General features: G+C 36.3%; 1 protein-coding gene across 5 annotated transcripts in view; it reads right to left on the bottom strand.

Annotated features, from left to right (window-relative positions):
• The window catches only part of ptprua (protein tyrosine phosphatase receptor type Ua), a 264933-nt gene that overhangs the window by 84149 nt on the left and 158304 nt on the right, over positions 1 to 22480 (bottom strand). For all 5 annotated transcript variants that reach the window (XM_058404915.1, XM_058404911.1, XM_058404913.1 and 2 more), the window contains exons 5-7: positions 21154 to 21269; positions 16676 to 16853; positions 12163 to 12456 (exon numbers count right to left, since the gene is read on the bottom strand). In XM_058404915.1, coding sequence (XP_058260898.1) covers positions 12163 to 12456; positions 16676 to 16853; positions 21154 to 21269 — 588 coding nt within the window. The remainder of the gene's footprint in view (positions 1 to 12162; positions 12457 to 16675; positions 16854 to 21153; positions 21270 to 22480) is intronic.

Here is a 22480-nt window from a genome sequence, read left to right on the forward strand (position 1 = left end):
CATTCTGTTGTTGCACTGTAGTAATCAATCAATCAATCAAATCAAATTGGTGGAATGAAACTAACTGTTGTATAATTAACTAATATAAGTATTATTATTATTATTATTATTATTATTTAAATAAATAAATAAATAAATAAAACTATTAATAATAATAATAATATTAATAATAATAATAATAATACTTATTATTATTATTATTATTATTATTATTATTGTTGTTGTTATTATTATTTAAATAAATAAATAAATTAATTAATTAATAGGATATGTTTGAAAATATTTTATGTATGAAAAAGACAAATACCAGAGAAGTGTTTAAACTGTAAAGTATTGGAGGTGAAGACAGATACAAGTGCAGATATTCCTTAAGTGAAGACCCAAGAGTATGAACCAGTCCCTTCCAAATATCACGATCCTGCAATCTCAAATACTGATGCCAAATCCAGCTTTTCAGAATGACTGCAGATTTTCTATAGATTTGGGTTGTGACATCACAACACACATTCAGCCAAAGCCTGCTTACTTCTCAGTCATGTGCATCGAACATGACTACAGCCAGCATAGAAAGTAATAACTTATGGATCTTCACTGAGTTTAAAAGTAGAATCATGTGCTTGCAGTTCCGCTGATTTATGCAGTTTTCCCGCAATAAGAAAAAAAAGGTTTCACAGAAGAGCGGAGTGATACACAAACAGATCATTTCAGAAAAAGCCAAAGCAGTTTTGGGCACAGCGAGCACAAATACACTGAAAATCTAATATTCAGCACATCATCCAGAGTGTATCTTGGGAAAATTATCTTGGGTGTGAGACAGAAATACACTCTGGATGGGATGGCAGTTTATTGTAAGGCACCATGCACACACACACACACACACACAAATATTCACACCAAACAGCAATTTAAAGCAATCGACAAACTGGCAGGTTTTTGAAACCAAAGAAACCAGAAACCTACACAGATAAAAGGTGATTCTTAAAAAATGATTCTTAAAAAATCTGAAATAAATAAAATTTGTTTTTTCTATGTAGTTAGATGATGTCATCAGATTTCAGTAACATCTTTGTGTGTCAGCCTGACTTGCCTCTGATTATATATTGTTTTAACATATTTTATGAAATGATATGTTGTTCTCCATTCAAGACACAAAGCGAACTTCTTTGTAACTTCTTTTTTACTAAGAAATTATGTTTATACAAAAAATTTGTTGTTGTTTTGGCTAACAGGCATACTAATCCAGTTGAAAGAAAGAAAGAAAGAAAGAAAGAAAGAAAGAAAGAAAGAAAGAAAGAAAGAAAGAAAGAAAGAAAGAAAGAAAGAAAGAAAATTGAGTGTTGAGGGAAATAAGGAAAGTAAAAGAAAGAAAGAAAGAAAGAAAGAAAGAAAGAAAGAAAGAAAGAAAGAAAGAAAGAAAGAAAGAAAGAAAGAAAGAAAATTGAGTGTTGAGGGAAATAAGGAAAGTAAAAGAAAGAAAGAAAGAAAGAAAGAAAGAAAGAAAGAAAGAAAGAAAGAAAGAAAGAAAGAAAGAAAGAAAGAAAGAAAGAAAGAAAGAAAATGGAGTGTTGAGGGAAATAAGGAAAGAGAAAGAAAGAAAGAAAGAAAGAAAGAAAGAAAGAAAGAAAGAAAGAAAGAAAGAAAGAAAGAAAGAAAGAAAGAAAGGAAATTGAGTGTTGAGGGAAATAAGGAAAGTAAAAGAAAGAAAGAAAGAAAGAAAGAAAGAAAGAAAGAAAGAAAGAAAGTTGAGTGTTGAGGGAAATAAGGAAAGTAAAAGAAAGAAAGAAAGAAAGAAAGAAAGAAAGAAAGAAAGAAAGAAAGAAAGAAAGAAAGAAAGAAAGAAAGAAAGAAAGAAAGAAAGAAAATGGAGTGTTGAGGGAAATAAGGAAAGTGAAAGAAAGAAAGAAAGAAAGAAAGAAAGAAAGAAAGAAAGAAAGAAAGAAAGAAAGAAAGAAAGAAAGAAAGAAAATTGAGTGTTGAGGGAAATAAGGAAAGTAAAAGAAAGAAAGAAAGAAAGAAAGAAAGAAAGAAAGAAAGAAAGAAAGAAAGAAAGAAAGAAAGAAAGAAAGAAAGAAAGAAAATTGTGTGGTGAGGGAAATAAGGAAAGAAAAAGAAAGAAAGAAAGAAAGAAAGAAAGAAAGAAAGAAAGAAAGAAAGAAAGAAAGAAAGAAAGAAAGAAAGAAAGAAAGAAAATTGAGTGTTGAGGGAAATAAGGAAAGTAAAAGAAAGAAAGAAAGAAAGAAAGAAAGAAAGAAAGAAAGAAAGAAAGAAATAGAATTGAGTGTTGAGAGAAAGAAAGAAAGAAAGAATATTAAATTAATATATAAAAATGTAATATATATATATATATATATATATATATATATAAATATATAAAATATAAATATAAATAAAAAAAATGAAATAAAAAATAAAAATATATTCAAAATATTAAATAAATAAAGATATTTCTGTTCAATATTCAGAAGATAATTTATGATGTATATTGTTAATATATTTGACCAAAATCATGTTCAGAGAACGTCATCACAACTCCTAAACCCTTTCCACTGCATATATGATGCAATATAGAAGGTATGTACCATAAAAGTACACATTATACTGAAAATAAAACACATAACCTCATACACACCCCGGCTTGATGTATGGAAACACATGCACTGATTTCATAACACTATATTCCCTTCCTCTCAGTCTTCCACATGCTCTTTGTAGTCACTTTATGAATTTTAAAGTAGCTCCTTTTTTCCCCCCACATGCATTTGCCAAATTACCCATAATGCTTGTGTGTGTATGTATGATTAGCCTGCCACACAGCCGGCTTTGCAGGGCTGCTGTCAAAATTACTGTTTCTATGATGGATTCTAGCCGCTGAATATGAACAGTTTTTCATAATCGCAACATTAATTCAGTCACAAAATATCTGCTATTGTCTGCCGAGAGAGAGAGAGAGCAGATATGTCACATGGTGTAAGCAATACTTTTTGTATTAGAATGAATATACATACATATATATATATATATATATATATATATATATATATATATATATATATATATATATATATATATATATATATATATATATATGCAAGTGAAACAGAGAGAGTGGGGGATCAAAAAACAGGATAAAAATTCCTCATACTTGTCACAACTATCAAGACATGAGTGCTGTGTGTGTCTGGGACATTACACAGATATATAAGACAGAAGATTCTGATTTTGTGGTACGCTTCGCTGCTCTAAGTGACTGAGATGAATTGACACTTTAGGCCATGCTGACATTGATGTATAAGCCGAAAAAAGGAAAAAAAAGATGCCGTTATACAGGAAATGGATCAAAACATTTCCTCCACTATAGCTGCAAATCCTGTGCGAGCATGTACAGACTTCCCAAGATGGATGTTATAGTAGAAGGCATGGAATGGTGGTTCAAAGTGAACATACTGAGTGTATAGTAGTGAGAGTTCATCTCAAGCGCATGACACCGCTCATAACAGATTATAGCAAAGTGTTGTAGGGGCTTGATGGACTGCTATAAGACACCTAGAAAAAAAAAAAAAATTCAGGTCCAAACTAATTTCCTGTAGATGTCCATTCTGTTTGATGTCTGGCAGGAAACAGCATATACTTCAAATCAGTTTCATACTCATCAGTTCAATCAGTGACCTCTCACTTCCTGTATATGGGGGGGGGTTACACTTCCTGTACATTCTGGAAAACACCACTCACCATCGCTATAGAAAGACTTCAAGAAAAAAATATATTCATTTGCAGGGATGCTTCCTTTCTTCCTCGCTTCCTTCCTTCCTTCCTGCCTTCCTTCCTCCCTCCCTCCTTCCTTCCATCCATCCTTCTTCCCGTCTTCCTTCCTTCCTTTCTTCCTTTTCTTCCTTCCTTCCTTCCTTCCTTCCTTCCTTCCTTCCTTCCTTCATTCCTTTCTTCCTTCCTTCATTCATTTCTTCTTCCATTCTCCCATCCTTCCTACTGTCATTCTTTCCTTTCTTGCATCCTATCCCCTTTTTATCCTTAATTTCTCAGGCATCTGTTTATAAGTCAGATATTCTGGAAAACACCACCTACCATTGCTATAGAAAGACTTCATTACAGGATGAAAGAAAAAAATATATTGATTTACAGGGACGCTTCCTTCCTTCCATCCTTCCTCCCTGCCTCCCTCCCTCCCTTCCTTCCTTCCTTCCTTCCTTCCTTCCTCCCTTATTCCCTCCTTTCTCCCTTATTCCCGCCTTCTTCCCTTCTTTCCTTCCTTCATTCATTCATTCCTTCCTTCCTTTCTTCCTTCCTTCCTTCCTTCCTTCCTTCCTTCCTTCCTTCCTCCCTCCCTCCCTCCCTCCTTCCTTCCTTCCTTCCTTCCATCCATCCTTCTTCCCTTCTTCCCGTCTTCCTTCCTTCATCCATTCTCCCTTCCTTCCTTCCTTCCTTCCTTCCTTCCTTCCTTCCTTCCTTCCTTCCTTCCTTTCTTTCTTTCTTTCTTTCTTTCTTTCTTTCTTTCTTTCTTTCTTCCTTCCTTCCTTCCTTCCTTCCTTCATTTCTTCTTCCATTCTCCCATCCTTCCTACCGTCATTCTTTCCTTCCTTGCTTCCTACGCCCTTTTTATCCTTAATTTCTCAGGCATCTATTTATAAGTCAGATATTCATAGAGGCTTCTTGTATTTTTCAATATGACTGAACACTTTCATTGTTTTAAGCCTTATTATTATTATTATTATTATTATTATTATTATTATTATTATTATTGTTATTATTGTTATTATTGTTATTATTATTGTTATTATTGTTATTATTATTATTATCCTAGACATTATTGCACACATATAAATAATGGGACTAATATTTAAATAATCTGGATTAGGTTCAGGGGACTTTGTTGTTAGAATGCTGGACATTAGAATGATTCCTGCCCCTGTCCCATGTGTGGGTGAAGTTTGCATGTACTGAGCTTCAGTCGTTTCCTCAAGGTTCAAAAAGTCATGCATTGTAGGTTGATCTGGCATCTCTAAATTGTCTGTTTTGTGTGGGTGTGCTCTGTGATTGGTTGGAACCCTGTCGGGGGTGTCCCCTCTCCTACCTTGTACCCTGAGTTCCCTTGTGATCATATTGTAGGATAAGCAGTACAGCAAATGGATGGATTGGGTTTATAAAATAAAGGTTATTCTATTTCATTTCACTTGCTGCAAACATCCCCTGCTGTACATAATGTCAGATGTACTAAACGTCCGATCAATATTTCAGCCTGCCGGCCTGATCTAACGTAGTGTTCTGCAGCATTCAAAGTTTGCTGTCAAGGTTATAACTGCCTCAGAGATTAGAAGTGAAAATCTCTTGGATTAATGAAGTATGTGGTCACAGTACAATGCATATTTCTAATTATCTGATGGCCAGTCAGATATTTACATTTAGATTTACTAAAGCATCGAATGGAAAAGGAGGCAGCCTGGTGCCTGGTGTAAAATGAAAAGTATTATGCAACAGTCGCAGCATGCTGCATGTGCAGTGTTGCTTGCGGAGTAGAAATAGGTTTAATCTGCAAAGCGGACAGAGCTCATTTGTGTCTGGACACATTTAATAGAGACTTTTAATGCAGTTATAGTTAATATTATTGGAAATGTAATATCGCTATCTCTTATCTTCCACGAGCTTTATATCTGCCCACGGGCTCCTGCTTGCATCAGATCTAATCATGTTTCATATCATAAGAGCCACTTGAATTAGTTTCAAAGTTGCTAAGGCATATGTGCAAAAAAAAATGACATCTTCTATTTGACATGTTCTATTTGTTCATCATTTTGTAGGGTACATACAATTATTATTCAAGATACTTTTTAAAAACTAACATAATCTATCCGTCCGTCCTGTAGTGTTTATCCTATAAAGGGTCGTGGGGAACCAAATCCAGGGACCTCAAGGCACAAGGCAGGGGACACACTGAGTACATACAATCTCTCACATACACATTCACACACTATGTTCAATTTTGAGATCAGTTATAATGTATGTATTTGGACTGGGGGAGGAAAACTGGAGTAACCCCTGAAGCCTGAGGGCAGAGGCAGGAATCCCCTGAGCTGTGAAGAAATCATGCTAACATTTATGCCAACATGTCCCTAGAATATCAGAATATGGTGTAATATTATATGATCATATAATAATATATCACTTGAGACAAATCAATCCAGCAAATTCAACTTGACCAGATAGGGAAGAGTCTAAAAAAAAATCTAGAAAACATATGGTAAGATGTGTAAATAAATTTCACAATATACAATTTGTTATGTGGCATTTATTTATTTATTTATTTATTTATTTATTTATTTATTTATTCATTTATTCATTCATTCATTCATTCATTCATTCATTCATTCAGATAGATAGACAGACAGACAGACAGACAGACAGACAGACAGACAGACAGACAGACAGACAGACAGACAGACAGATAGATAGATAGATAGATAGATAGATAGATAGATAGATAGATAGAAGCAGTATCCACAAACACAAATAGATAAAATAAAAATACTAAAATACCCAAATTAGGGTATTTTAAAAAATATAACAAAAAATATATCAAATAACAAAATATTACACAATTTAACAAAATATAGCAGAAAAAATACTAAATACAGAGATTTAAGTAATAAATATGGAGAATTTATTTATTTATTTATTTATTTATTTATTTATTTAATATTTATTTAATATTTATTTAATATTTATTCATTCATACATTTATTTATTTATTTATTTATTTATTTTTATTTATTGTTTATTTATTTATTCTTTTCTGAATATTTTAAGAATCGTATAGCAAATGGACTACAAGAATCCAACAGGAATTCCAGGAGAACTTATCTATAAACTAAACAGGATTTGTAGATAAAAATCTTACACGATGCCCAATAGGATTTTTCTAACAGGTTTAATGGGAGCATATCCAGTAGGATTATACAACATTATATAGGACTGTTTCTGTGTTTTCACCGCTAGACCTCCTTGAAGATTCCTATAGGATGTTTTATTAGAATGCAAAAGGACGTTTTGACCAGGGCGATTTTGCCGAGCCTAGTTTACCCAGTTTATTGATCACTTGACCCTGTTTGTGTCCCTGATCTTGCCTTGTGTGACTCCGACTTTCATCAAAGCTGCGACTGCATCTGTCTCAGTCTCCATCTCATGATAGTAGGCATGGACATCATTTTGTTGAGAAAATAAATCAATTGAGCTCTTTTTTTTTTTTTGTACAAACAAGTGTTATATGCTCCTGTTGGATTTCTCCAGCGTGTGTTAGTATCCGGCCAAACAGAATACAGAGCCTAAAGGCTGTACATATGAAAGATGTTGCATTGCATTGTGATGTGAGATTATTACAGAAAAGATTAATAATGCACTATAATACATTATTCTGTATATGTGTCAGCTTTAGGCGCACTATCATTGTCAGCGCTGCTGAGCTACTATACAAATGGTCTAATGTGAAGAGGCTTGAAGCAGAGTCCATTGTACAACCCTAGAGCTACTATCAGCCTCTATCCATTCACGTTTACCATCTAAACCTCACAATGAGCTCGAATAAAATGGCGACTGATGGCTGTAACGGTCACCTTTAATAAACTATAACTAGTTTTAATGTTTCGATTAGAATCAACTCATTTTGTACTGTTCTTTCCTACTTTAATGCTGACGAAGGCACTAAACTGGCTGAGTCTTTGTAGCCTTCAGGAAATTTATGATGAGCTCTATGATGTATGACACGCACACACCAAGACAGCTGACTATTACAGCACCTCAGTCAAGCCAGGACAGCATGACACGATGACACAAACGTCATTTCTGCATGACTATTTATAGGATGGAGTAGCGGGAGTGTCGGTGAAAAACTGTCTCGCTGTCTCATTATCTGAGATCCAGTGGAAATGGAAAATGGACTAAAATGAGGAAAGTGAGAAATGCTTTAGAAATCCAAGCCGCTTCACAAATGCTGTGCGATGTGTAAATATGCAACAACAAAAAAAGCAGTTTAATAAACAAAACAGTGAGTGAGGTTGTGGGTTCTTAAAACGATTTTGTGAATTTTGTTATTTGTGTGTCTGTTTTTTATTCTCATGGAACTCATGTTATTTATTGGCAAATTATGAACCACTATGATTAGAGATGCCACAGGATGAGCTGAATGAGAGGCCTAGACGGATGACATAACGCCGCAGTGGATTCTGCTTGAAGGCATTCTATTGGAAGTCGTGTCATCCATCCTTGCAATATTGCTGCTTAAATTGCTTTGGAATTTTTTTTTTTTTGCACAATGGAAATATCTCAGCCTCCAGAACTGCAGCCAATTTAATGCAATGAGGAAATGATGACCTTCATCAGAATTAATATATTCATAGGAATACATCATGTTCATTCCATGGCCGATTACCGGAGCTCCATATGAAACTGGAATGATGTCCGGAAACCAACTTGAGCTTACGGTTCAAAAGTCCACAGTGGCACCTCATAGGAGAAATCTGAAAAGCTTTGTCCATTCCTAAAGATGTAGCTGGGAAGTCAGCTTTATCTGGTTGAGGAAATGGTCTCATGACTGAAAAATGCCTCAGTTGGATGAAGTAAAATGGGAAACATCTGTGTCATCTACATGCTTAACCTAATATCTACACTTTTAAGAACCCACAAGAAGCGATGTACATACAACTGAAGCAGATGTTTCCGCAATTAAATGAAACAGCAAGTAAGGTTGTGCAAAACTTGAAGGGTTTTGCGATGTACAAATTCGAAGCAGACGTTTCCGCAATTAAATGAAACGGCAAGTAAGATTTTGCAATCATTATTTGGTCATTGGTTTTGTTTTTGTCAAACTCTGAACCAAAACTCATAGTTAGAGTTAGCCACAGTCAAGGCTGAAATAGAAGCCCAGACAGAGGAGATAATGAGACACAGCATGATATACAATAGCAAGTGTATTTCGCCTTATTATGGATTTTAACCCCGAGCTCCTCATTGTCTCACCACCATCTATATTCACCTGTATTCTGCATGCTAACTCATACTACAGAGAAGCAGTTATCTCAAAACATATCTCCAAAGGAAAGAGCATGAAAATACATAGAAATGGTGCCATTAGCACTGATGTTGTAGTGTGCAGATGGAGGTAGAAAAAGGGTAATGTCTTCATTATTTTCAGGACATTATAAAGATACGGTGGGCAAACATTCAACAAAAACAAAAGAAAACAAACAGAAGAATACCCTGCAGTCAAGTCTGGAAAGATACAGCGCAGTTGTGTGCTATGTGCTTGCTACAGTGAAAGGAAACCAGGGCCAAGTGTGTGTCAGAGGGGCAAGTGGAGAGAATTGTGTGGGTCATTTGTTGTGCAAGCCAGGAAATTCTCTGATCCAGTTTATAGGTTGAAATCGAGGTTGTGTTGCCAGTATGGGGGTGGCTGCCAAGCAAAAAGTGCATGATGTATGGAGACATCTTCTGGATGCACAGTGTTTTAAGATGTACTTAGCAAAATAGGTCACGGCTTTGAGGGAAGAAAAAGCCTATTTTTTTTAATGTTTGGGTTTGGGAAAATTGTAGTTTATACAAACTTTAGAGTTTAGAGTTTATAGTTTAGTATGTTTAGTACTTTAAAAAAAAATAATAATAATGCCAAATGTGCTCATTAAATAAATCTACTAATGTATTCCACTAATCACATTATGATTAGCATTTTCTAGTTGATTAAATTAAAGATCCTAATGCTAATGGATTCATCCCTTCATTCTCATCCTGCAGAAGAATACAAACTGAAGATGAGATGAACGTCTATGCTGGAGAATGCTGTATGGATGCTGAGGAAACCCAACCGGATGCAGAGAAAGCATGCAGAACAGAAAACCGCCGTGCCGCAACATCAATTTAGTGTGCTTTGGTTTCAGGATGTTGGCTCCAGTTCGTTCCATACCCCTCTTGTTTATGTTATGAATAATTATATCCAATTAGAATAATTACAGTGCAGTAATGAGTTACTGCTCATAGATATTTCCCGCCATTGTTCACTGACTGACTAACTGCTCTGAGATCTATCATGTGGTTTTCATATTAATGTCACATATCGTTAAAATAAAAAAAATTGTTTGTAAAAATAGACACTGTTTAAAGCATTAATCGCTGACCTTTTAATCTATCATCTAAAGCTTTAATGTTTTGCTGCTCTATTTGAAATATGCCAAATTGGAAAAAAAACACGACTTGAAAAGATATACATTTTACATATATGAATTATTACAGTGCAATATTGATCATGGTGTAGTATATCTAGCTTCATATTAAACGGGTTTTGTTTACATTTATTCAAGTGCGTTCCACTTTTAATGGTGGGTGCCACAGATTTAAGACTTGAGTTATGAACAATTATAACCCAACTCCTTCTTGTCATGCACTCAGGGATCCAAGGCTTTAAACTTTGAGGGACTCAATTGGTTAAGGTCTTGACTCTGAAAGTCTGACAAAGGTGTACTCAATCCCAGAAACACTTGTAGCACCTCGCTGAGACAGATTCCTGCTTCTCCTGTGTGACCCTGAGATGTTCCAATGTCAAATGTGAGACATAATCGTCCTTGCAGGTCTTGGTTCCGTTCTGGTGCCTTTGTATAGTGGGACATGCCTGATAGCGCTCTAGCAAAAGCTGACCAGTGGACGTCATTTTAAGGTCCTCTCACATCTGAGGTGCAGAATTAAACTTGATATAGATAAAGGGGGATAGTTGCCCTGCGACTACATTCACTTCAGCCACATTCAGCTAAAGCCTGGATAGCAGCCCATGCATAATTAGACTAAGTACACAGCCTGGATCCTACACATACATCAAGTGCATATATTACAGTGCATCATTAACCACTGCTGTAGTAATTCCCCAACAGGAATGTAACACTTGTTTGTGGAACTAACATCTTCCTGCCAGCTGACATCCTTCCAGCTACTCATCACTAAAAAAAATGAAGTGTTACAATTTTCTGTTGATTCAGTTTTTATATTTTGTAAGAGAGTTAAATTACTTCTCACACCAACATAGGCCCCAAACATAACTACCCTAATAGGTATTTGTGGCTAATTGCATTGGGAATGGGGAATTAGTTCCCAGCACTTCTCAGTCATCCATCACAGAAAGTGCTCACTAATAACCCCTGCTAGACACGGCAAGATACCGCTGCTACAACTTCCCAGCAACAACAGACAACTGACAGAAGGAACCATCAGAAAATATGAAAAATAAGCTACTGGGTTGGGGGGAAAAAAAAGATGGCTGGATTTGCACAGATCAGGCATAAGTCAGTTCTCAAAATGTGGGGAGTAGGAAAAATGGGTAAGTGTAAAGGAAGTGGTAGCTCAGTGGTCTGCTGAGGTGAAAGTTGTGACTTAAAATCCCAGGACCACCAAGTGGCCCTTAACCCTCAACTGCACAACAGTGTAACCTTGACTTTAACAAGGGCCAATTTGTGAGGGTTAAATGACTGGGTCAAAGCCTAACCCTAAACCTAGAGCAGCTCCTAAAATGGCAAAAACTGTTCAGGAATGGTTTGAGAAACATGAGAAAGAGTTCAACGTGTTGACTTTGCCTCCAATCGAGCATCTCTGGACAAACCATTCTGATCCATGGAGGCCCCACCTTATAACTTGCAGATAGAACTTTTACTGAATTGTTGCTAACTGCTTGATGACAGAAAACACAGCACACCTTCAGAGGTCTTATTGAGCTACAAGGTGGACCTACACAATATCATGCAGGTGGTTTGATATTATGGCTGATCGCTGTAGATCAATCATTTGCTCTGATATTCAGAAACAGTTCTATGTTCATTAGAAAGTATCATTGGCGTGTACAAACAGAAGTATTAGGACAACAAGCAATCAGCATGCGCAATGCATGACTGCACCAGAGGACAAGCAAAGAGCTGCAGGGTCAGAGCAAAGTGGACCAGCTTACCGTCAACAAAAGCAACACAGAGCCAACTGTCTGAAACACACCGCAGAGAACACGTGCCAGGTCTTGGCTGACATTGAAATGATTTTGCGCATGTGATGCATTTATTCTATATTGTCTTAGTCTTTAGTCTGTTTGCATATCTGTATGTTCTCGTCTGCACAGAAGAAGGTTTCACTCACCAGCACACTTAGTTCTGCTGACCAGAGGAGGTCCAGGTGGTCCAGTTCCCCCCTCTCCAGGTCGGGTGAGGAGAACGCTGATACGGTACTCAGTGTCTGGTTCCAGGTGCCAAACTTTGTAGGTGAGAGAGCTGACGCCGTGAGTCTCTGACCAAGGAGAATGGCTGGCTCTGTACACTATCTCCCGACGAATCACCGGTCCATCGCCCACTATGGAGTTTGTGTTCAGCTGAATGATCAGGTAGGTGGGGCCTGATCGCAGCAGTTGGGGTGGGGCTATTGGGGTGGGTGGGACTTGATAAGGAGGAAAAAAGTAAAAAATAATGTAGAAGTTAATTCTGAATCATTTAATCCATCAACAAGACAAGACATGTTTGGTGTCCAATTGATTTTTAAGTTTTCATGTTAATAAAGTAAGTCAATCTTATGCTTTTTCTCATGGCTCAATCAACATCCAATTCATATAAGAAATTATCTATAGATCTGGCCATGACACACTTCCTGTATTTCACTATTCAACTGGACATGAGCAGTCAACTCTGACATCCGCAAATGCTTTTTTCCTTCGGTATCATTTTACCTTGAAAGCCCTGCCTCTTCTTTAAGACAGAATCTGACCACAAAATGAGTAAGTAAGAATGCAGAGAAAGAATGTGATTTTTTTTTATTTACAGATAATCCAAGGTATTTTACAAAAAAATTAGATTACTAAGCTTAATAATGTTGTGTGAAGCAAATATGTGAACATTCACTGATCACATCTTGAGTTGTTTAATGGGATTTGTTTTATCATGGTCATCATCATGGTGGATCTTTTCAATTCAATTCAATTCAATTGTATTTGTATACAGGGGCAGACTTAGTGATTTGGGGGCCCTAAGCGATTCCAGGTATGGGAATCTCGCGCATGTGCAGTACGATAGGAACGTTCCACTATTCATGAATCATGGGGGGGAAGGGCTGCATTTGAAAAGATGTAATAATGATGTAATGGTTATAGACAGACCATACAATATATGATAGAAATGTGATAAGTACTATATGATTTATATAGGCTTCTTGGTATTGGTCAGGGCCCCCTAATTCCCCGGGGCCCTAAGCGGCTGCTTACCTCGCTTATTGGTTAAGTCCGCCCCTGTTTGTATAGCACTTTTAACAATGTACATCGTCTTAATGAAGCTTTACAGGACACAAGAAATATAGGTCAGGACTAATATTAGACATAAGTTTAAGATTCATATTAGACTTAAATTTATTTGTATTTATCCCTGATGAGCAAGCCTGTGGCAAGGAAAAATTCCATTAGATAGTAAGAGGAAGGAACCTTAAGAGGATCTCCATTTGGGATATGGAGCTTAATACACCTTGTATGATGATGCCAGTCCATTACAGGGCATCAATACTTTCACATACACAAAGGCAATTTAAAGGCACCAACAGGACAAAATACCTAATAGCAAGTCTGTGGGCAACCTGAGCTGTGGAAAAACATTTGGACAACTAAATGATTTTGTGCAAGACTTCCATTATTACCATGTTTCTACGCATTAGACTCGTAGATAAAGACTATCAAAACGATCAAATCAGATGTCAGTCATTCAACATTCTTGGCATGATTGACAAGTGGAAAACTGAGTGAAAATTTGATTCCTCACCACCCTACGTATTTCCGTCAAGCGCAGAATAAAGCAATAACTAACTCATAACTAATAGCAGATCAACCAAGTGTGTTCTTAAACAAAATATTTAAGAAGACTACAGTGTATCCAGAAAGATCTTAAAGTCAACAAGAACTGGATCATGGCTTTAAATGTGAAGCAAAAGAGCTTATTTGACTATTTTTCACAATATGTACTGTATATATTATGCAACTTTTGTTTGTGTGTGTGTGTGTGTGTATGACACACTAAAGTACTTAGAAATAATTACTTTACCTTTACCTTTATTTTGTAATTTACAGAACATTTATTTATGCTCTGTGTAGAGGCTGAGTCACAAAAGAATTTAATCACAACAAAGTGGCACTTGAAAAATTGGCAGATTCTTAACTCTGACCATCAGGCCCCATTTGCACGACTGATTATTTGTGCCAACGGGTTATTTCTGTTCCAGTCTTGGTGACTCAAATCAGTCCAGTGACTTGATTTCATAAGAAATACTACAGGGTACATGGGCCTTTTACATTAGGCTCAAGGGCTTTGGTGATGCACTTCCAAATGAGGTTGGAATAAGTGAAGTGGAAGTAAGCAGGTATCAAAAGGGAAAACACAATCACCAGGGTTACTCATGGACACAAGCAGGAACTGTGGTTTTGTATAAAATCCTTGAGCCAGCATATGTCTGTATGATACACACATAGCCATGCCATTTCTATTCTCTCTGACTTTGCAACAATATGGCCTCTCCAGATTTTACAATGAAGGTCCTTTAATGGTAGATATTCTGTGCACATCATTAATCAGAGCAGTCTTGAATAATAAAGAAAACAAGGTCTTTTATATGGAAATGTTCTCTAAATGTAAGCTTCACGTAACAAGCATATTTTTTTCTGTCCTTAGGCATTTATGTTGCGCCATTGTCTTTACAGAGTCTGTCGATATCCCAGGAGTTTCTGTCATCCTGTGCTGTCCTTCTATTGGTGGCTTTTAATCAATAGATAGATAGATAGATAGATAGATAGATAGATAGATAGATAGATAGATAGATAGATAGATAGATAGATAGATAGATAGATAGATAGATAGATAGACAGATAGATAAATAAATATTTATAAATAACAATGTTATTTATTTATTTATTTATTTATTCATAATATCACAAGCTTGAAATAGTCTCCTTCCATTAGCAGATACAGTTTGTTAGTTTATTTCTAGAAATTAAATATTATTTTTGAATAGGAATACTTTTAATAGGAAATCTAGGAACATTTAACAATATTTAAGATTTATTCAGGATTTAACTTGCTATGTTGGCTTTTAAAAATATTCATAGTAATAATAATAATAATAATAATAATAATAATAAATAATAATAATATTATTATTATTATTATTATTATTATTATTATTATAAACGTTGTTTATTTGTTTGTTTGAAGCTTAAAATCCATTGGTATATCAATTTTGTTATTTATATATAAGTTTAATAATCTTATCCTTGGTTTATTATAATCTTGTAACAGATTTCACATTTATAACAAGAAAAAGCAAACTTAACCATATTCAAGATATTTCCACTCCCTAAGATGCCATTTTTGAAGCCACCACTTCTCCTAAACTCGATAGGTAGAGTTTCAACAGACCAGATAGCCAGATATTCAACAGACCACTTCTAGATAGAGAAAGTTCTGCTAAGCCTCTTGGTCTCTTATGGTGGGATGAGTCTAATAACTCTCATTCTCATTTGCAAACCATGGATGTATGAGAATCTATGTGTGCAGCCTTCGAGTCAGTCATTAATTGCAGATGGTTGATGATTAATTACTGCATGGCTGATGGACATCATTGAATATAATGGGATTTGCAGTTCTAATAACATACACTGTGGGGAAATAGCATGACATTATACCAGTGTGACTCTGTGATATTTCACAGTAACTTGAGTTGATCTCTGAGGAAAGGCAACAACTAATAGACTGATGGAAATCAGTCTGATCACAGAGGATAAGGAATATAGAGAGTGTGTACTGTATGTTCTTCGCTGATGGAGGTGTACGGTGTGGGAGAGCTATAAGAGATCTGTGAGAGGTGTTTTATTAAAAGGGGGAAAAAAAAGGAAGCAAGGCATTCAACATTGTGATTCTAACATCTAACATCTGACCAAAGTTAGAGAGATTGAGAGAGAGAGAGAGAGAGAGAGAGAGAGAGAGAGAATGAGTCACAGATCTTTGAATATTATAACTGGGTACACATTGCTTGCTATGATATCTGAGCACAAAGCGACTTCTTTGTTATTATACACAAGACACTTCTGTGTTATTATATCTTTACGAGCAGAGTGGGTGTATTCAATGACAATTGAGTAATAATGTGTGTGTGTGTGTGTGTGTGTGTAAGTATGGAATGATTGTAGTTCTATAGTTATGTCTAGTGCTGATATACTGATATATAAAGTGTATAAGGTACAAATGGGATATCTAATGGTTTTTTTTTGGTCAGCTTTGGTGTCACAGTGTCTAACCCCACCCCCCACAATCCTCTGTGCTTGGGAAAGATGGCATATAAATAAATACTCTCTTTCCTTTGCTAGTCAGGCAATGCTAATCTACGTGTACATACAGACAGTGCTTTCCTGCAAGTGTGTTACTCTGCCCTGTGACGCACCATGAGCAGCAGTTTGGAAAGGTTGGCTTCATTTGTTTAGGTGGAAGCGTGCACTTTTTGTACCCTCTTCAGCTGGTAGGCGAGAGTTAGCTAGTGAGTGGGTGAAAACCGGTGAATTGGCAGATGACCAAACTGGGAAGAAAATGTGGCATAATACATTGCTTGTGTATGGGCATGAGCGTGATGATACCTCTGACAATGAGTTCAGCAAAGTTGGATACAGCGGCTCCATAGGATGATTGTGTGATACAGCGATAAAGATCCTGCTCGGTCCGTTGAGCTCTATCTATCTGAAACCATGCAGCCAAACGACGCTCACCGACTGATGATGTGAGGGAATATGGTACCATTAGAAGCCCATTATGCCTCTGGGAAAGAGAGAGAGAGAGAGAGAGAGAGAGACTCATTTTACACATTCTGCAAAAATTAGGAAATCTGTAACAAAAAAAAGTACAAAAGCACATGCTTAGTTTTATTAACTTAGACTTTAATTATAGACCAAGCCAAATTATTAGATACAATAAAGAGACTATTGTTTTTATATATTGAAGATGAATATAAACATCCATCCATTTTCTATACCCACTTTATTCCTAATTAGGGTCACGGGGATCTGCTGGAGCCTATCCCAGCACACAATGGGTGAAAGGCAGGAGTACACCCTGGACAGGTCACCAGTCCATCACAAGGCCACACATATAGACAGACAACCACACACTCACACCTAGGGGCAATTTAGCATTACCAATCAACCTAATTTCAATCTTTTTGGACTTTGGGAGAAAACTAGAGTAAAGCCACACAGGCAGAACATGTAAACTTCACACAAGGCCCCTACCTGTTCAAGGCCAGGATTCAAACCCAGGACCGTCTTGCTGTGAGGCAACCACTAAGCCATAGAATATCTCTTCCCAGTAAGAAAAAAGATCCTAGCCAAATGCAGATTCTATAATCTCTCTATCTGAATCTATGAACCCAGTTTACGAACATTACATATTAAACTTTATTCTTAGTCTGTGGTAAGGTGAGTTGTAGACTGAAGTTCTAGAAAATTCACAAAAATCCTAGAAAAACCATAAAAAGGATGGGGTTCTTGTCAGTTCAAAAAGATACTGAGGCTTCATGAGTCTTGGAAGTAGCCCCTTCATCTTCCTAGTTGGTAGCATTTGTGTGATCTTAATGTGGCCTTTCAAGTGAATATGTCAGTCACGGTTTCCTTTGAAAGTTCACGCATGCAGCTTCATAAATATTATTTTCCTTATTAAAATTTTCGCTAATGGTTTCCCAGAGCTTTTTATAACTGGTTCTTCTCGAAACTGAATCTCAGATATGGTCCATCCTGTTACAATTAGTCTTTTGTATCTTTTGAATATATATATATAATCATACTGGCTGATATCGTGTCAGTGTGGAGAAAGCACACTGAGCGCGGCATGTGAGAAGTCGCTGATGGGAATATTATAACAGTCCACTCAGCCTACGCTGCGCAAGTGGGGCAGCTCGAAACACGTGCGATGGGGAATAAAGCAAATGTCAGACTGATAGACAGGAAGGTTGGAGGGGTTGGAGGAGCAATTCATAAATGTCACAGCACATTCGTTGCTCACATTTCCTGCCCTGGAACTCTCACTGTAATGCTCACTTTATCATTAGACAGACACATGCACATTTCTTTACTGACTTCCGGTCATTTTTTTTTTTTTTTTTTTTTACTCCAGAGAGCAGAGATTTAATTAAACACACACACACACACACAGATAAGTTTCTATACTTGTACCAAGCAATAATTAATCATAATAATATCATATCCCAAATGTCAACTGCTTTACCAGTTATATTTAATATAACATTTATTTAATATTTACACAGAAACTGCTAGATTCAGTCGCACACATCATTACATACTTTTTTACTTTTGTATCTACACCTCTAGCCTCTTTGTCCAATCCAATCTTGTTCAAACACACCCTTTGCAAGAAGGCCTTCATGGCTGGGCATTCAAGTGACAACTAGTGCTCTTTTTGTCCCTTTATTGGTACTTCGTTTTGAAGATATATATAGGTGTTACTGGGCAGACACACACAGTGGACATAACACCAGTCCATTGCAAAGTACCATGCACACACACACACACACACATGTAGCCAATTCACCTTCAGACATGTTACTGGGAAGCTGAAGAATCCTGGAAGTCCCAAACTCTAATCTATCCTCCAGTCTAAAACACTGCATGCTGGACCATCAAGTCATCCAGCATCACTTATAAAAGCTTACTGTGTTTGGACTGTATGTACCATTGAGTGCTTTAACCCATTTAACCAATTTTATCACAATTTTGCATGAAATGTCTGTCTTTCAAAACACTATAGAGTTAATTGGTCCCTCCAGGATTTTAGGTTTTTTTGTGTGGCCAAAATGTATTATTTTTATTTCGAAAGATTTTTTGTGTTTTTTGTATTCTTCTTCTTCACATATGTACAGTAATTACTTTCCACAATAGCTGTCCTCACGTTCAACACAGATGAATCAAAAGTGCATGCTCCTCTGAATATTGTAGAGTTTGCTTGATTTTTGAGCTCCTTTCTGATAAGAAATTGCCTTGTCCTCGAAAGACTAAGCAGATTTCAGATAAATGTATTTTCAAAAACAACCTAAATTAAAACATTTAACTCTGTATTCACATTCTGGAAATTTTAATCCGGTCTAATACACGATGCATTTGGCAGAAGCCTTTATCCAGATAGACTTACGTTTATCTCATTTATACAGCTGAGCAGTTGAGGATTAAGGACCTTGCTCAAGGGCCCCGCAGTCGTATTTTGGCAGTGCTGGGATTTGAACTCATGACCTTCCAATCAGTAGCCCAAGGTCTTAACAGCCAAGCTTCCGGCATCGCACGTGTAATGATAGACAGCCAGACAGCCGACTCGTCTCCGTGTCGCATTAAAAAAATTTATATTAGGGTTTAAATGCTCTTAAACAAAATTCCTTGCATGCACCTTTTGTATGTCTTGTAGGCATCATTTATGTATTGACACACTTATTCAATTCATGTATTCCAACCAAAAAGAAAAGAAAAAATACACAACTGCAAAGTGGATAAGGCATTTACTGAAATTTAAAGAATACTACATGAAAGCTTATTAGTTTGTTCTGTTTGAAGAACCACAAAGCAGAGCTGCAAAGAGTCCATCAGGCAAGCCAGAGCTCTCTCGAAGCTTTAAGGATCAAAGTAAGAGCTGAAATAATTCTTCCACAAACAACCTCTCCAGCATCAAACAGCAGACAAACACGGGCCTAATGGGCCATGGCAGCTCACAGGCCATGAAGGTGGGTCGTGGTTACTGAAACTGCTTCATATCATTATTAAATAGCTTGCATATTGCCATCAAAATATTAGACTTTAAGATATTCATGTCATAGATTATATTATTAGATTCATGTATTAGTTCTGTCTTTGTGTAGAAGAAGGATTCCGAAGAAGGGCTGGGTATTAATGATAAAGCACTATTATAAAGAATGATTTGAACATGGATTGTAACTAGGGCAGTGAAAATATATAGCAGAATTTCCCACTTATCCTAAATGTCGTCAGTCGATCAAGACAAGTTGGATGTCCAAAGTCTGCCTCTCTTTTATTACAAGGCTAATGGAGCTGACTTCATTAAATGGGAGTCTATCAAACCCAAAATCCTTTTTATACGTACTGTAGGAACGTAGCATATGCTTCAGATATCAGACGCTTTAGAAAGAAAGTGAGTTTGCTAAGTAAAATATCACGCAATGGTTTTTTTTTTTGTTTGTTTTAATGTGACACATTTATTAATTGCCAGCCAGGCTACATGAGCATAAATAAATAAATAAATAAATAAATAAATAAATAAATAAATAAATAAATAAATAAATAAATAAAATAAAGGAAAAATAAATAAATAAATTCAATTCCAATCCCAGTTTGGGCCACTTGCATATATAGGATACAAGAATCTGATATTTGCGTATGATATTTGTGAGCTCTGTGTAAACTTTTATATCAGTCCAACTCCACATCCATCCCAATTTTGCACTAATAGGTCAATGATCACTTGATTCATGTGCATTAAAGATGAGCAGAGCTCTCAAAGAAAGTAATTACATAGGTGTCTTCATTGGTAGGAGTTTAAAAGATGAAAACTGTGCTTGGAAGTTAAGTTCAATTTAAGTAGTTTTCCACAAAAACAGCACAAAATCTCTGCAAGCTGTCTTGCGAAATATGGAAAAAAGCTATAGAAAAATCAAGCAATTTTTGGGCACAACAATTAACTAAATGGAAAATAAAATGAAATAAAATAATATAAAATAAAGTAATGTATTAAATTGTTGCTTTATAAATATTATATATATATTTATGCATTTTAATAAATGTGTATCTGGGTTGATATTTTTGTTTGTTTAAAAACAACATATTTAAAGCCATGGAAAAAATATAGCCTAGTCAATGTAGTGTTCCAAAACTTTTGACACAAGTACGTGCTTAGAGGAATATCACAATGATGTGTGTTGAGAGAAAACAAAAAAAATGCAAAAAAAAAAAAACCTTAAAATAAATCTTAAGTGCAGGGTTACACAGACACCTCCCCCCCACACCACCCCACCCCACCCCCTACCCCTCCTCCCTCTTTCTTTTACCTCCATGGTGAAAGGATCCATCTTGGATGCACGTCCATTAGCCACACACTGAAAGGTCGCGTTCTGCCCTGCATTCACCTCCACATCTCCAAGCCTGGTGAAGTGTGGCACCTTATCTGTGAAATGTGGGAACAAATACTCATGAAAAGTCATGATTTAAATTAAAAGCAAATAAAAAATACAGCTGACTGTGCAGAGGGACCAGCATCACTGAGTCAACAAAGGCAGGACAAAGTTAAATCTGATTAGCTAATCACAAACATGATTATGCAACATCACTCTTTTTTTTATTTATTTAAACCAGAGTGCTGTTTTGCATAAAAAATGAGTTATATTATAATTATAATTCATATAACAATAACCAGCTTACTAGTTATCTTAGCTAAGGTTAATATTAAATATGTTGCTAGCCCAGTTTGCCAGCATGGTGTTTAATAGGGAAGTTCCTTCTGAATTTAATATTCAGTTGTCTGAAAAGGTTAAAGAAAGGATATTTGGATAGACACTTGGGTTTAGTGTAATCATTTATCACTATTTCCTAGAGTAATACAGTGGAACCTCGGCAAACGGATTTAATACATTCTGGAGGCGAGTTCTTAAGGTGACAATTTGTTTTTCGAAACGAACTTTCCCGTAAGAAATAATGTAAATGCAGATAATCCGTTCCAGCCACCCGAAAATATGACCAATATTCCCAATACGAAGCGTATGTAAACTGTATGGCTGCTTACAAAGAACTGACCCAAGCCAAGCATTCCATGTCAAGGCTCCTCACAGGAAGTCGTGCCACCAAGCTTGGGCTAAAAATAGAACAGACCGCCCACACCACCCATCTGTCAACCAAAAAAACGCCCAAAAAATCACCTAGCTTTTAAACGCATGCTGAAGGCAACGCCGGTATCGTGGGTTGACTCTTTCCTAACAGCTTTCACTGACTGAAAAACAAATTTGTAAAATTTGTAAACTCGCTTCAGGTTGGCTTTCCACTGACGCTAACAAGTTTTGAATGGCTTCCGGATGTACGCGCAACTCAGCCAGCGTATGCCGAAAATACTTCGTATGCCGATGCACATTTCTTGCAGAATTTCAGTTCTTAAGACAAACGTTCATATGCTGAGGTTCCACTGCAATGCACAGAAAAGCTTTGGTGAATATTGAAATAATCATAATAGCATGCTCACTAGTGCAGATATTACGTGTGTTATTTTTACTAAAGGCTGCAGTGGTGTTTTGTTAATGAACGATTTAGTGTTTTTGAACGGAAAAAAACACTTTTTTTTTTAATTGAATGAATCGTTCTCGTTCACTCCCATGTACTGATTTATAT

This window comes from Hemibagrus wyckioides, linkage group LG12 (assembly GCF_019097595.1).
Source record: "Hemibagrus wyckioides isolate EC202008001 linkage group LG12, SWU_Hwy_1.0, whole genome shotgun sequence".
In the NCBI taxonomy this organism is placed as follows: Eukaryota; Metazoa; Chordata; class Actinopteri; order Siluriformes; family Bagridae; genus Hemibagrus; species Hemibagrus wyckioides.